We start from the raw sequence: 17,133 nt of genomic DNA on the forward strand, positions 1-17,133 counted from the left end.
AGGGAACAAGTAATGGGTTAACAACTCACAGCTGTTATGCAGCAATGTAAGTAAAAAGACTTAGTCAGGTTCACTATGTTAGCAAATATAATTTCGTTCAAAATTTTGGGATTAGCAAACCTGTACATTTTTGGAATATTCAGAGCATGAGGAATCCAAAAATTAATGTTTACATTTGCACAGACACCTGCATGGCCGCCATTTTGGATTTTCAAAATGGCCGCCATAAAATACATATTTTGCGCGATCTCGGCTTCTAGTCAACCTAGAAACTTAATTAAATATGCTAATCCTATGTTTTCTGGGTTAAGGAATCCAATAAAGGCCTCAAAATAGTGCTCAGGATTATAGAAAAGCAATAAACAAAGGTAATTGAAAACCATTGTCTTTGTATTTGTGATATAACTGTATTACATAATACATGATATTGCAAGTCCTTTGAAGTTATAGGTATGGGTTTATAAAGCAAGAAAGCAGCCTTGTTAGTATCAGATTGAAATATAAGTCCTATACACAGGATGTACTAGGTCTATACCGTTCAGGAATATGCTTTTACAGATCTTCATCACTGTCCTGAGGGTCATTTTCGCAAAGGTGTCTACGCAAATGTAAACATTAATTTTTGGATTCCTCATGCTCTGAGTATTCCAGAAATGTATAGTTTTGCTAATCTACCAAAATTTTGAACGAAAAAACATAGTGAACCTGACTAACTGGAAGAAGGTCTTATGGACCGATTAATCAAAATTTGAAATATTTGGTTCATCACACAGGGTTTTTGTACGCCGTCGAGTAGGCGAAAAGGATGGTTCCTCAGAGTGTGACACCAACTGTCAAACATGGAGGAGGAAGCGTGATGGTCTGGGGCTCTTTTGCTGGATCCAGAGTCGGCGACTTGCACAGAGTGACTGGCACCCTGAACCAAAATGGCTACCACAGCATTTTGCAGCCCCATGCAATACCCTCTGGTATACGCCTAGTTGGCCAGGGGTTCGTCCTACAGCAAGATAATGACCCTAAACACACCTCAAGGCTATGTCAAAACTACCTTCGAGGAAAATAACAAGACGGTAGGCTTCAAATCATGGAATGGCCAGCACAGTCTCCAGACTTAAACCCCATCGAGCTGGTTTGGGATGAACTGGACAGAAGGGTGAAAGCAAAGCAACCTACAAGTGCAACACATTTGAGGGAACTTCTGTAACAGTGTTGGGAAGAACTTCCCGAACAATGTTTGATTTCCATTGTAGAAAGAATGCTACGAGTGTGTTTGGTGGTTATATCTGCAAAAGGTGGCTACTTTGCTGAGTCAAAAATTTATATGAAATTTTGTTAAACAAAATGATTCCATGATTTTTTTTTAAATCTCCATTTGTTTATTTGCTCTACGCTTAATTTCAGAGTACATAGAGACATTAAACTGCGTAAATTTCAATAAAAACTGGAAAAATTGAGGCGTTCTAAAACTTTTGACTGGTAGTGTATGTGGCCAAAAGTCGTTTTTGCATTTAGAATGAGTGATAACTGGAACATTTGCTTCTCCCAAGGTGGGCACACTCCTATGTGACGGAAACTCGTTTTTACACTTCGAATGAGTGATAATTCGAACAGTGCGTCTCCCAGGAAGGGCAAACGCGTATGTGACCGAAACTCGTTTTTACACTTAGAACGAGTGATAACCGTCACATTTGCTTCTCCCAGTACCGGCAAACTCATATCCGCCGAAAAGTCGTTTTTACATTCGGAACGAGTGATAAATGGCACATGACATCTCCCAGGACGGGCAAATTCGAATGTGGCAGAGACTCGATTTTATACTCAGAACAAATTATAACTCTCACATGCTTCACCCACGGTGGGAAAACTCGCATGTGGCTAAAAGTCGTTTTTACATTTGGAAGGAGTGAAAACTGGCACATTTGCTTCTCCCAAGGTGGGTAAACTCGTATGTGGCAGAAACTCGATTTTACACTCAGAAGATGTACCAAAGTTTGTTCACAGCATTAAACAAAATCGAGTCCTGAGGGGTCCACTGGAGGGATTGCCCCCCAAAATAGGTATTTTATTGTTTGTTTGTTTAAAGACATGATTTATGTTCGTATGATTCTACATACTGCCCTGTGTTCTAGCAACCATTGAGAAAATGGTTTAAAATACCTTTAGTCTGGGTAGTATACCACTTTATTCTACCAGGTGAGCGTCCAGGGGTATTGCCCATTTTGTTTTTTTATTTTGTCATAACTAATCCGCAACTTTTTGTTTTTTTATTTTGTCATAACTTGTCCGCAACTTTTTAAATTATGCTATTCTAGCAACTGTACCAGCCCTATGGGCGGGGCTCCAATTGGGAAGCCCAAATGAAAAGGCAAAATATCAGAAATTGAAGGTTTTTATTTTATTTTAAACGATTCATATAAACATCCGTTGAATCATATCACACGCAAATCATCAAAATCTAAACAGTATCTTTAGAATTTCAATAAAATCCACATCACTGTTCATATCGGTAAATATTATTCCATTGTGTTTCAAATCGTGATCGATACACTATGATCGTGATGATCGTGATCGTGAATCGTGATCGATAATCGTGTTCACAATCGCTATGTCGTATGTACTCCCGATACGTGTACCAAATTCCCGATATGTGTAACTGTACCAAATCAACAGTTAAAAGGATTTTGAGCCGATAGCTGTTACGGCCTTGGCAAGATCGATAGAGAAAGCGATCTGTTGGCGTATTCACCGCCCAAATAGCTATGTGGAATTCTCTCATGTAGAAATTAAACGTTATGGCTGTTGCGGCCTTGGTAAGATTGATGTAGACAGCGTTTATTTTACTTTTAATGAAGGACACTGTCTCAAGCCCCAATCCCCATCAAGGATGGGGTTCAGCGGTTTACGCGAGCCTGATGGTGAAAGGCAAGGAACACGCTGGCCCGTCCAGTGTAGGGCGCGTGCGGCCCCGGACATCGAAGTGCATTAAACGTTCATTAAATATTAAACGTTCACTAAACATTAAACGTTCATTAAAGGATTACGAAACGAAAAACATTACCAAATTACATTCACACCGTCACGTCAAACACTACCGTGAACACATAACATCGTCACAATGAGAACATCGTCACAATGGACGTTATGCGAACGTGAATGTTATGCGGGAATCCAAACCTGAGAATGCTGGAGACCAAAGCTGAAATTGGGAAAACTAAATAGCCTATTTTACTCCCAGGGGTCCCAGGATTACCCACCAAAAATATCTTTGCGATCGGTTAGGCAGTTTTTACGGTACCTTCGAACGGACGGACGGACATTTGGTGAATTATAGTAAGATTGTATATCATTTTGGCGCCATCTCTCAATGATGAAGAATCACTTAAAAATTAAATTTTCGTATCCAGATCCACATTCAGATCGTCACCAAAATCGTATCAATTAATCTGTGTAACACACCCAACCTGTAAACCAAATTTCGTCCAAATCCGTCCACAAGCTTTTGAGACATTCTGCTCACAGACAGACAAACAGACAGGGGTGAAAACATAACCTCCATCCATCTTCGCCATAACCTCCAAGTCAAACTACGCCTATGATGTTAACTGTCAGTGAAGTTAACCGTCATGCCGTTAGTAAGCACCTTGTGCCTCAAGGGCTTGCGTGTGCTTTAAAATAAACATTTATAGGACAGATAACAGAAGAAAAGATTTAAAGGTTTAACAAGGGATAAGAGTATCGCATACACCTTGCAGAATGGAAGGTTTACAATGAAAATTGTCTCGACATACTTCGACATATTGTGATCATCAGGAACACAAATGCAGAACTTCCTTTCATCAGCAACACAAATGTCAACTTCATCGATAAGTTATTTCAGCCTTCACTTACCCTTTTGGTTTCATTCTTCCCCGATCGCTTTAGTCTTTTCTTTCGAATGAATACCTGTGGCACGATTTGGCCAACGCTCGGAATCGGGTTTAGTCAATTGATAACGGCTCGAACCGCGGATTGCTAAACCGCTCGGCAAATACCATCTTGTCCGTGGTTCGAGCGGTACTTGTCTCCCTGTTTTGCGGAGGGATTGATAAAGGTATTCGGGAGAACACCTGGACCAATAACCCTGATCAATTCCACCCCGCAAAGGAGCGTTACAGGTACCAGGACCAGAGACGGCCAGCTTAACAGGCCATGGGGATTAACCCCCCCCCCCCCCACCCCCTTGCTAAGGGGAGTGCCGTCTCTGAGATCCGTAACAATTTTATTGTTACGTTGCTGTTTCAGCTGTGAGTTTTTGGGGTCATCTAGGTGGCTTATAGTATTATCAAAGTCCACATTTGTGATATCATCGAACCGTTTAATGACATCCAATGTAGCAAGCATACTAAACTGCTTTTTGAAGAAGACTTGAACTGCATCAGCTACCAGGTATATACTGGGATCCTCTCGCTGCAGAAGGAGGTTGATGCAAGTGAAAGTAAGAAGCACTGACGAATAGAAAGCAAGTGTACCTCAGTCATACATACATTCTTTAAACAGCAAGCAGCCTACTGAATCTTGCTTGTGATGCATGCTCAGATGTGAAAGGGCTTTGCAAACAACTGGAGAGTTAGAAGGTTCTACACACACAGCTTTTTATCTCACCTGGAACGAAGTGATATTTTTATTGGAACGAAGTTGTGACGAAAGTTTGTTCACGGCATTAAAAACAATTGGGGTTTAAGGGGTTTACTGGGGGGTCAAAGTGCATCCAGGTTTGACCCCCAAAATAGGAATTTGCTTTTTTCTCTGAAACTACACACACCATTTCGATGAAACTTGACCACAACCTTCATCATCCGTGATGTACCAAAGTTTGTTCACGGCATTAAAAAAAAATCGGGCCCTGAGGGGGTGTATGGGGGGGGGGGGGGGGGGGTTGTCCCATAAAATAGGTATTTGCTTTTTTCTCAGAATATACACCTGCAATTCTGATGAAACTTGACCACAACCTTAATCACCCTGTTGTATCAAAGTTTGTTCACAGCATTAAAAAGAAAATGGGGCCGTGAGGGGTCCACTGGGGGTTTGCCCCCCAAAATAGGTATTTGCTCTTTTCTCTGAAACTACATACACAACTTCAATGAAACTTCACCACAACCTTCATCACCCGTGATGCACCAATGTTTGTTCAAGGCATTAGAAAGGTCTGAAGAGGTATACAGGATGAGGACCCCCAAAATAGGTATCTTTTTATTTGTTTGTTCAAAGTCTTATGATTAGGTTAGTATGATTCTACATGCTACCCTGTCTTCTAGAAACAATTCAAATTGGTTTAAAATACCTTTAGTCAGTGTAGTAGACTCTCCTCGAGTTACGACGTAGGCGACTTACGACGACTCGCACTTACGACCGTCGCAAAAATCTCAGTTGCTCCTTGTGCCTCGCGCTGACAACATCCCTTACGCTCCATCGCCTATGAGTGTGTGTGTACCGTACAGCTATCATCATGTCTAGCAAGAGGAAGAGTGCATCCTCTGATGGATCGGCGAAAAAGAAGAGGAAGGCGATCGACCTGGAGTTAAAGATGAAAATAATCGTGCAGCCCGAAAACGGTAAAAGCGTGGCCGCCATCTCACGTGACTTAGGCCTCTCACATTCGACGGTGTCCACCATCTTGAATGATAAACACCGCATTCGAGAAGCTGTGAAGGGATCGGCACCCATGGGACCTACCATCATCACCAAGATACAGTGTATGGATTGTAGTGTATGGATTGGATTGGATTATAGGATTTAGGCTGTATGACTTTTAACAAATCATGCTATGGTGAAATATGGACTTGGAAATATGTAATAAGTAATATATAATAGGTCCATGCGGGGTGATTCGACTTCCGACTACTTCGACTTACGACTTGCTTGTCGGAACGTAACCCCATCGTAACTCAAGGAGAGTCTGTTTACTGTTTATTCTACCAGGTGAGCACCAGGGGTATTGCCCCTATGTTTTTTTTATTCCCGTGTTGCTGGTTGTGTTTTCATCCAATTTTCTGTGCCAAACCGTACTTAGTTGTGTTGAATTGGCGAATTTCCATCCCTATTATAAAGTCTGGGTTACTCGTAGTATGTAATCTCAATTACTATTACCCCCCTCATCCGATTCGAGTGAGAGATCTTCCCCTAATATTTGGCTTCATAGGTCTAAAATGGCTTGCTTTAAAAAGAGGAAGAATTTTAAGATCCATTTGTGGATACTAAAACAAACATTAAATAATTAATGGTGAAATGTCCTTTTTTCCTAGCAATTCTTTATTCATATTGGTGGACAAACATTCCATACACACAATCCGCATCCGTCGTACACTGCAACACACCAATTCATTTAATATTCCATCAGTAAGTGGCAGCACAAGAAAAAATAGCTAAATTGACACATCAACACACATCTTAACATCAACTGAACGTTTATATACGTATCCCATAAATCCAAAATTTTGGACTCAAGTGGGTATCAGCGCTATTCATCAGTGCTAAAAAGCTTATAAAACGACGAAGAATAATCCTGCTTTTGATCTTACAAACAAGAGCAATAAAAAAAGTTTTCCCAGAAAGTGTTTTCAGTCATGTCACAAATGTATATAAAAGTGCTCACTAACATTGTAAAGAAACAAGCAAACAAATTACAAGTCCCCTACTCAACCCCCATTCCATTTCAAAAATAGAAAAGAAATATACAAAACATGCACTTAATAACTAATTTGTCTTACCATCGCAAACTTGACTAGCTGATCATACAATTCCCCACTTTGGTTCAATATACAGAGCTGTTGGAAACACGTCAATACACACGCACAGTCAGAGCAAGTGAAAAAACAGTTGTGGGACCTTGTTACCAAAGGATACACATTTTGATACCTGGAAGAGTTTGAAAATTTGAGTTGTCAATAGGTATGAATTGCACTGACTGAATTACCACAATTAAGGCAACTTATGGTTTGTTTTTATTATTCTACTGCAATCAGCAGTCTTGTTAATTAAAGCAGCAATCAGCCAAACGGGCCGAGCAATATAAAATACCTCTAACAGGATTAAAAGTGAATAATAAAACTAGTCGCCAATATGACCGCATACCAAGTATATTTCAGAAGAACAACAATATATGGTGATAGAAAGAAGTGTATATTTAATGCACTATGGTTATGAAACAGTTTGTCTCACTTTATGAACTTTTTTCTTTTTTTCTTTTTGTATACAAGATCGAGGCTCGTGTAAGAGCTAACATTAATGACAAAAAAAAAACGGGCACATAAGACATAATAAAGGGAGCGGGAGACAAGATGGGGAGAGGGGGAAGCACACAAGTACAACAGTACAGAACAGGGACATCGGGAGATCTGTGGGAGAGAGAGGGCTTGGGGGGAGGGGGCGTGGGAAGGGCGGTGGGGAATATGAAGGGGTGGGAGAGGTAAAAAAAAAAAACCACATGGACACAGCTAGGGCTTCCAGGAAATAACTTGTGGACACAGTTTCATGCAATTGGACAGTGGGATGCAAGTACTGCTTTACCTGCAGCAGGGAAAGAAAGAAAAAAAAGTTTTGGTGGTACTTAAATTACAAGGGTCACGTGTTCAAGACTGCAGATGAATGCCGTGCCAGCAGCTATCCCAAAGTTCAATTAACAGCGCAAGCAAGCCCACAAAATGTTTAATCTGTAAATACATGCTTTCGATATTTTCACTACTCTCCTATAGAGGGTTGTAGGCAAAGTAATGTCAAAGATGATTCCAAGCAAACAAAAAATAAAAAAAACAAAAACAAAAACAAAAACAAACCTAGTTGTAGATATGCACAAGAAGTACAGGCTAAAAACAAAAAGAACTGAAGTAATAAAAAGGGACAGACTCCCTCAAAGACAATGATCAACACCACTTGCGAAGGGCAGTGGGAAGACGGTGTCATTGACTTCCTGCACATTCACTGCTGCTTCTTTCTTGCAACAGAAGTGTCATGGACTGGAGAGAAACATGGAGACAGAGAATATTGAAGGTGGACCCATCAGTGATGCATCACAAACAGATTCAGTTCCCCGTATGACACAAAAACACCCAAAAGCAGAAAATAAATGAGCTTCCAGACCAATTATATCAGTACAAAACTACCTTCAATGTAGTTCCTGGCAATGAATTTGAGCAGCTCGTCCACGAGCAAGATCGGCAAAGACATTTTCAGTACCATCACCCACTGAGCACCGGTCAGGGGAAGCACGTGGAACACCATCTGTAAACAGTAAAAGAAGAATGAGGACACTGAGAAATGAAGGATTGTTCATGGGTTGTGGTTTGCATCCGAAGTGCGGTAGTGCTTCAGTGAATGAAAAAAACATTTAAAATCCTGATGCAATTTTATGTAAATACAATTTTCACAAAATATCATTACAATGATGTAGTTCATTCAAAGGAGCTTTTGCTAGTAATTTTTCACATTGATCTGGGCTACATTTTATTTTTACCAAATCTAATTCGACATACATTTTACCAAATTATAAACAGTCCGAAAGAAAGATTAAATAATTGTGGATTTTCTGGGAAAAGTACAATAATTGGCATAAAGATAGACCATGACCAAATCAACAATATTGGATCTGAATTCACTTGAATTTTTCAAAATGGTTGTTTTAAAGATGGCCACCAAGATTGCTTGAAACCATAGATTATTGCCAATGACGCAAGTGGCAACTATTTACACAAGGATATCCAAGGAATTTTGATGCAACGGAAGCCATTTGACCCATATCTAACTTGCACTACATTAACACCACATTAGTTCAATCTAACGGTGTATGAACCTGAATGAATGTCGGGGATGGGGAAAGGTTGGGGATGAGAACAGTGGAGGAGGCACAGGCATCATTCAGGTGATATATGATGATACTCTTCACTGAGCGTTTGTGCTGCCAAAGCAGTTTCAAGACGAGGCTTATACTGGGTAGTTTTTCCATTGTGTTCCCAGAGTTGTCTGTCCGTGCTCTAACATTATACTAAAATACACAATTTGTTGTCTGTCTGTCTATCTGTATTCTTGACTGCAGCACATTCGGCCATTACTTATCCAATCTCAACCAAACTTGACAGGAGGACTGAGGGTCATGTGAAGGAGGTTGTAGCGACTTCATTTGCCACTCTCCCCAAGGGGGTTTTCTGCCTTAGCGAAATTCGTGTTGAGGTGTATATCCATGTTACGATAGCTAATCATGACGTTTTCCCAAGGCCGCTTAAAATAACAAAAGTAATAACAACAATATGATTATGGCATAATATTAAGGATAATAATTTTTTAACATGTCGATATGTGTAGAAGAAGCAGAAGAAGTATTTCACGTGAAGAAGAAGCAGGACATGAAGCATTTCATCTTCAGAACACATTTTTGCCATTCAAAATGGTGCGTTGGCAATAATGATCATAGCATAATAATAATCTGAGATGTTATCAACGTTATTACAAAATAATAGGCCTCACATGCTGCAATAATATCAACAATAGTAACAGTAAGGATAATAAAAAGCCCCTCCCCTCCTCCCGGCTGAATCTATAGCATCATTTTCAGACATCACAGTGTGAGAAAATGTATAATTAAGGTAAAAGGAGTGAAAACGCATGACCCCCTGGCCGTCTTAGCCACATTATTATCGAGCAATTCTTCAGAATTCCGATTTCTGTATGTTTTCCCCAATTCCACAGAAAATATGAGTGCTTAAGCGTACCTCATTCCATTTCACGCAGGAACAAAGCATTTGATAACTACAAAGGCACTCGGTAAAGTGCATACCTCCACCAGGCTGAACACTTTATGTTTTGTATCCCACCGATAGGCTGCATCTGCATCCGAACCTTAACCAAACTCTAATCGGCTTGTTATGGTCAGCTACGCAGCGCATTTACCAAGTTTTGCCACTATCCATCCACAACCTTTTGAAATATGATGTTATGTATAGTTTGTGGCCCCATCTCTCAATAGTGAAGAATCACTTTTTAAAAATTTTGATATCCAGATCTGGATTTCACCAAACTCAAAACAGTTCTTCCTTGTCACAAACCCAACCTGACCACAAAGTTTCATCCGATTCCGTCCATAACTATTTGAGATATCGTACTATATATCGTTTTTTGCCCTATCACTCAATGGTGAAGAATCACTTTATAAATGATAGTATCCGTATCTTCACCAAAATCTAATCAATTCGTCTTTGCGACACATCCAACTTGTCCACAAAATTTAAACCGATCCGTCTACAACTTTTTGAGATATCCTGCTCACAAACAGATAAACAAGAAGACGTCATGCAGAGCACGATACTTGCAAAATCCACCCCCTTCCCCCCAAGAAAAAGGTTGCCATTGATCCAGCAAATTGTCATTTTCATCAAGATTAAAATTGATGATCTTGATCAAAGCTTGAGGACAAACTTTCATCACAAGATGAAAAGCGACTATTTTTCAGATGAAAATTTACGATTCTCTAGGTCTTAGAAGTTTGATCCAGAGTTGACCTTTGACCTTTAGACCTCAAAAATAGTTGGTTTCCCAATTCAGTAAGGCACTATGCTAATGCTGTTAAATGTTCAAGTCAATCGGATGAAAAATGATGATTTTTCAGATGAAAATTGATGATTTTGGAAGTTTGACCTTGAGTTCACCTTTGACCTTTTGACCTCAAAATAGTTGGTTTCCCTATTTAGTGACTCAATGTGCAAATGCTGTTCAATTTGCAAGTCAATCAGATGAAAATTGACGGTTTTTCAGATGAAAATTGATGATTTTGGAAGTTTGACCTTGAGTTGACCTTTTTCCTCTTGACCGGAAAAATAGTTGGTTTCCCATTTAAGTGACTCAATATATAAATACTGTTCAATTTTCAAGTCAATCAGATGAAAAATGGGAATTTAAGAAATTTGACCTCCAGACGACCTTTGACCTTAAAATCAATGGGCTTCTCAATTCTGACAACCTCTACAATTTGGTGAAGTTTCATGACGATTGGTTTAGAATTGTGACCTGTGGGCGAGTGACAAACAAACAAACAAACAGACAAACAAGTAATATGTCATGCATAGCATGATACTTGCGAAATCCAAAAAATAGGTTGTTGGCCTATGATGACCTCAAACATAATTGGTGGTTGAATTCAGTGACTTGGTATGCAAATCCTCTTAAAATTTCAAGTCAATCAGATGAAAATTGAGGATTTTAGAAAAGTTAGAAAAAGTGGTTGACCTTTGGCCTATGTCCAAGTGAACCTTATGACCTATGTTGATCTCAAAAATAGTAGGTGGTTGAATTCAGTTATCTGATATGAAAATCCTATTCAAATTTCAAGTCAATCAGATGAAAATTGAGGATTTTAGAAATTTGAAATTGTTGTTGACCTTTGGCGTATGTTAACCTTTTGGTCTATGCTGATCTCAAAAACAGTTGGTGGTTGAATTCAGTTAGCTGATATGTAAATCCCATTCAAATTTAAGTGAATCGGATGAAAATTGAGGATTTTAGAAATTTGAAATTGTTGTTGACCTTTGGCCTATGTTAACCTTTTGGCCTATACTGATCTAAAAAACAGTCGGTGGTTGAATTCAGTTAGCTGATATGTAAATCCCATTCAAATTTCAAGTGAATCAGATGAAAATTGAGGATTTTAGAAATTTGAAATTGTTGTTGACCTTTGTTGTTGGCCTATTTTGCATTTGATAAAATCATTAATTTTCATCTGAAAAACCATCAATTTTCATCTGATTGACTTGGAAATAGAACAGTATTTGCACATTGAGTCACTAAATTGGGAAACCCACTATTGTTGAAGTCAAAAGGTCAAAGGTCAACTGAAGATCAAACTTCCAAAATCATCAATTTTCATCAGAAAACCGTCAATTTTCATCCGATTGACTTTTAAATTGAACAGCATTTGTATGGTGCCTCACTGAATTGGGAAACCAACTATTTTGAGGTCAAAAGGTCAACTCAAGGTCAAACTTACAAAATCATCAATTTTCATCTGAAAACCCGTCAATTTTCATCCGATTGGCTTGAAAATTGAACAGCATTTGTATGGTGCCTCACTGAATTGGGAAACCAACTATTTTGAGGTCAAAAGGTCAACTCAAGGTCAAACTTACAAAATCATCAATTTTCATCTGAAAACCCGTCAATTTTCATCCGATTGGCTTGAAAATTGAACAGCATTTGCATAGTGCCTCACTGAATTGGGAAACCAACTATTTAAAGTCAAAAGGTCCCAACTCAAGGTCAAACTTCTAAAATCATCAATTTTCATCAGTAAACCATTAAATTTCATCCGATTGACTTTTAAATTGAACAGCATTTGTATGGTGCCTCACTGAATTGGGAAACCAACTATTTTGAGGTCAAAAGGTCAACTCAAGGTCAAACTTCCAAAATCATCAATTTTCATCTGAAAACCCATCAATTTTCATCCGATTGGCTTGAAAATTTAACAGCATTTGCATAGTGCCTCACTGAATTGGGAAACCAACTATTTAAAGTCAAAAGGTCCCAACTCAAGGTCAAACTTCTAAAATCATCAATTTTCATCTGAAAAATCGTTACTTTTCATCCTATTGACCCGAGCTTTGATCAAGATTGTCAATTTTAATCTGATGAAATGGACAATTTGCTGGATTAATGGCAACCTTTTTTGGGGGAAGTGGTTGGATTTTGCAAGAATCGTGCTCTGCATGACGTCTTCTTATCTTGAGACGTTTATCGTTGTAACAATCCATCAATTTAAATCATAAGAAATGGAAGGAATGAGCAGCAAAGGGTCCAACCAACCGGGAATGGGTGGACGTAGAGAACCATGAAGTGCAAAGCGAGCGAGAGGCACATGGCACCGAGGAGCCAGGGGTTGATCCAAGGAGGCATTTTCAACAGGGACTGGTTTTCAGAAAGGCTGATGGTGGGGCAGATAGGAAAGGTATTAATATGGGAGTGGGAATGGGTGTTGGAGGAACAGATATACTATCCCCTGCCCCATTTTAACAACAAACAAGTACAAAAAGTTTTAATTAAAACAAAAGCCGCGTCGATGTTACACAATGCCTAGATGCAGCTGTGCCTATAACGTCGATGTTATAGGCACAGGACATTCCTATTGATTCGATAACTTGATGTTATTTTTGCGCAAAGTGAAAATATATCTCGGCAATTTCCCGTGTGTGGCGACGAATTTTTAATATATCTCGGCATTGTCCCGTCTGTTATTTCAGGCGGTGTATGACTGACCATGCCGCGAGTTAAAAAATATAAATCTCGGCAATTTCCTGTGTGTGGCGACACGTGAAGGAAGCTATGCTCCTCTCTCCACATTATTGTGACGACGTATAAATTAAATATTTCATTGTGACGATTGTCATCAAATGGACGAATTTTTAATATATCTCGGCATTTTCCCATCTGTTATTTCGGGCGGTGTATGACTGAGCATGCCGCGATTTAAACAAAATATATATATCTCGGCATTTTCCCGTCTGTTATTTCGGGCAGTGTATGACTGACCATGCCGCGATTTAAAATACTAGGGCATGCCCGTACTATATATATATCTAAAATTATATCCCCCCCTCTATTTACATGAAATGGTTTGGTCCATTCGCAAAGCCAAAGCGAACGGCTTGCGAGTACGGTGACAATCCCCCCCCCCCTCTATTTACATGAAATGGTTTGGTCCATTCGCAAAGCCAAAGCGAACGGCTTGCGAGTACGGTGGCAATCCCCCCCCCCCCCCTCTATTTACATGAAATGGTTTGGTCCATTCGCAAAGCCAAAGCGAACGGCTTGCGAGTACGGTGACAATCCCCCCCCCCCCCCTCTATTTACATGAAATGGTTTGGTCCAAAGCGAACGGCTTGCGAGTACGGTGACAATCCCCCCCCTCTATTTACATGAAATGGTTTGGTCCAAAGCGAACGGCTTGCGGAGTTTGGTAAAGAAATCGCCATAGCTCGGTAACTACTTCTCCGATTAATATGAAACCTTGAAAAGGCACATCCTCGGGTCCCCAGCAATATACCTGGCAAGTTTCAAGTATATCGGACCCGTGGTTGTCGAGAAACAGCGGTCACAGACAAACAAACACACAGACACACAGACACACAGACACACACACATGCACACAGAGATTACTGGAATTATAGATAGATATATATCTCAATGGACTTGAAGTTACAGGCCTTTGAGAATTCATTTCGTTCTATAAAGGGCAACTTTCATCGGATTTTCTTCCCGTTTTTTTTCAACCGAGTCTAAAACTATGTTAGCGACTGTGAAAAATGAAATGATATATCGAATTTGATTTGAAATAAAACTGTGTGAGAGAGGAAGACACCACGGGCCTACAAAACAGGCCTCAAAGCTATGCGAGTTAATAAAATGGTGGATATTTGTTTATATGAAGCCTCTCCCAAAATGGGTGGAGCTATGGTTCCCAGAATAGGTGGAGCTTCGAGGTTTTGTCTTCTCTGCAAGAACAACAAGAAGAACAAGAAGAAGAAAAAGAACAACAACAACAACAACAACAACAGCAGAGGGCACTCTATGAGCAGCGTCTGCGACGTGGCTAAAAAACCAAAACCCACTCACCTGTTCAGAGCATTGCACATTTCTATGGTCACCAAGACAGAGAGTGCCATAGTCATTGGGATAGGAGAAGAGAAGATAGCACAGCTCTCAAAGTCCTCAAATCCGGGTTCTCCAGGAATACACTGGGTGAAATGACTCTGTGGAATGAAGAAGAATGTACATGGATGAGACTGGTAAACAAGGACGAGGTTTGGTTGGGTGATGCAGTTACAAGTAACAACAAACAAAATCCTGGCATTGGAAAACTTTTGAACACCACTGTATCATTATGGAAATGCAAAGGCACTGTCTCATCCAATTTGAGGACATTTACAGACTAAGTATAAACATAGGGGCAATACCCCTGGCACTCACCTGGTGAAATAAACAGTACACTGCACCGACTAAGGGTATTTTAAACCAATTTCAATGGTGGCTGGAAGACAGGGCAGCATGTAGAATCATACCAACATAACCATAAGACTTTAAACAAACAAACAAAAAAACACCTATTTTGGGGGCAACCCCCCTCCCCAACCCCATATACCTCCTAAGACCCCAATTTTTCTAATGCCTTGAACAAATATTGGTACATCATGGGTGATTATGGTGTGGTGAAGTTTCATCGAAATTGCATGTGTAGATTCTGAGAAGAAAACAAATACCTATTTTGGGGGGCAACCCCCCGTAGACCCTCAAAGGGGTAGATTTTTTTTTTATTCCGTGAAAAACATTGGTACATCACGGGTGGTGAAGGTTGTGGTGAAGTTTCATCGAAATTGTGTGTGTTGTTTTATGAGAAGAAAGCAAATACCTATTTTGGGGGGAAATCCCCCGTAGACCCTCAAAGGGGTCGATTGTTTTTAATTCCGTGAACAAACTTTGGTACAGCACGGGTGGTGAAGGTTGTGGTCAAGTTTCATCAAAATTGTGTACTGCCAAATGGGGACAATAGTAGGTGGTAGGCAGAGAGGTTGCCCCCAAAATTGGTATTTTTTTGTTTGTTTGTTTAAAGTCTTATGATTATGTTAGTATGGTTCTACATGCTGCCCTGTCTTCTAGCAAACATTGAAATTGGTTTAAAATACCTTTAGTCAGTGCAGTATACTGTTTATTCTACCAGGTGAGCGCCAGGGGTATTTCCCGTGTGTTTTAATTATTCTCTCAGAATTTCCACCACTTCCCCTCCTTTCCTACCACCCGACACCTCCATCAAAATAGCGTGGCTCAAAATACTGGAAGAGAAGAAAATCAGAATGACATGCAATCAAAATCAAAGGACGTTCTTTGGTCGTATGTGCCAGCAACATACCAACTGATAATAATTTAGATGGGGTCCATCCTCTGCATACAAAAACCACCAAGCGGCTCCACTGACCGTGGCAAAACCCACATACGCTGAGAAAAGAGGAACAATAGAAGAAGTCATGAGTAAGTTTGGTGGCTCTGGATGAACATCAAGTGGGCTGCATACCAGCCCAATGTGAACGTCATGCAAAACAGGCATCATTTAACCATTCGTTTGATCATGCATTCAAAATTCAGATGGTATAGGTAGGAATATAAAAAAAATATCTAAGCTTAGTGTTTATATGCACATATATTGAAAATAAACGACCTTTGTATGTCTTGGACTATTGCTTGCATCCCATTCATGAAACCTTTTGATTCTTCGTTAAAGCCGGCAATAAAAGATCAATTCCCTCAAAAGGTTAACAGATTAAACCTTCGTGCAAATGTCACACCTCCAATGGCAAAATATCTGAAGCACAGCCAGGTACTGATGAGAGGTTCCTTGGCAGAGCGGGGTGGTTTCTCCATGATGTCCAGGTCTGGGGGATTAAAACCTAGCGCAGTAGCTGGGAGACCGTCGGTGACGAGGTTCACCCACAGCAGCTGTACCGGGATCAGAGCTTCCGGAAAACCGAGGGCCGCAGTCAAGAAGATGCTGGTGAGATATATAGGAGAAGATGCACAACAGAATCAAACTTTCCACTAAGCATAATCAAACAAACAAATAAAAACACTTTTTGTTCCTTTAGGTTTTTGTAAGAAAACCGATTCTGGATCTTATGCGTTTTCCAATCGGTGCAGACGTACCAGACAACTTCACCGACGTTGGAGGAGATCAGGTAGCGGATAAACTGTTTCATGTTATTGTAAATGGCACGACCCTCCTCGACCGCCGACACAATAGAAGAAAAGTTGTCGTCAGCCAGAACCATCTCTGCAGCTGATTTGGCAACGGCTGTCCCCGAGCCCATCGCAATGCCAATCTCAGCCTTTTTGAGAGCTGGAGCATCGTTCACGCCATCACCTGTCTGTGGTTGCAGCAGTGTGAAGAGAAGGTACATATCATTTATTATTGATTATATTACCATATTATTATTAATAATATTGTTAATATTATTAATATCATTATTATATTATTTATTAGTATTACTTATTTCAAGCATTCTTTACAAAAATGTCTATTTCATCAGCCTGTATGGACTCTGTCTCTGCAATAAAGTTGAAGTTAAACGT

The 17,133-nt window shown here is 39.9% G+C and overlaps 1 protein-coding gene across 1 annotated transcript in view; it reads right to left on the reverse strand.

Annotated features, from left to right (window-relative positions):
• Positions 1 to 6,267: 6,267 nt before the first annotated feature.
• LOC137430053 (sarcoplasmic/endoplasmic reticulum calcium ATPase 1) overlaps positions 6,268 to 17,133 on the reverse strand; it is a 60,748-nt gene continuing 49,882 nt past the window's right edge. Inside the window, exons 17-23 of the mRNA XM_068120557.2 lie at positions 16,708 to 16,928; positions 16,353 to 16,555; positions 15,920 to 16,005; positions 14,629 to 14,765; positions 12,823 to 12,940; positions 8,139 to 8,256; positions 6,268 to 7,991 (exon numbers count right to left, since the gene is read on the reverse strand). Coding sequence (XP_067976658.2) covers positions 7,954 to 7,991; positions 8,139 to 8,256; positions 12,823 to 12,940; positions 14,629 to 14,765; positions 15,920 to 16,005; positions 16,353 to 16,555; positions 16,708 to 16,928 — 921 coding nt within the window. The 3' untranslated portion in view covers positions 6,268 to 7,953. The remainder of the gene's footprint in view (positions 7,992 to 8,138; positions 8,257 to 12,822; positions 12,941 to 14,628; positions 14,766 to 15,919; positions 16,006 to 16,352; positions 16,556 to 16,707; positions 16,929 to 17,133) is intronic.

Source organism: Myxine glutinosa, chromosome 6, assembly GCF_964187855.1.
Source record: "Myxine glutinosa chromosome 6, kmMyxGlut1.1, whole genome shotgun sequence".
Classification (NCBI taxonomy): Eukaryota; Metazoa; Chordata; class Myxini; order Myxiniformes; family Myxinidae; genus Myxine; species Myxine glutinosa.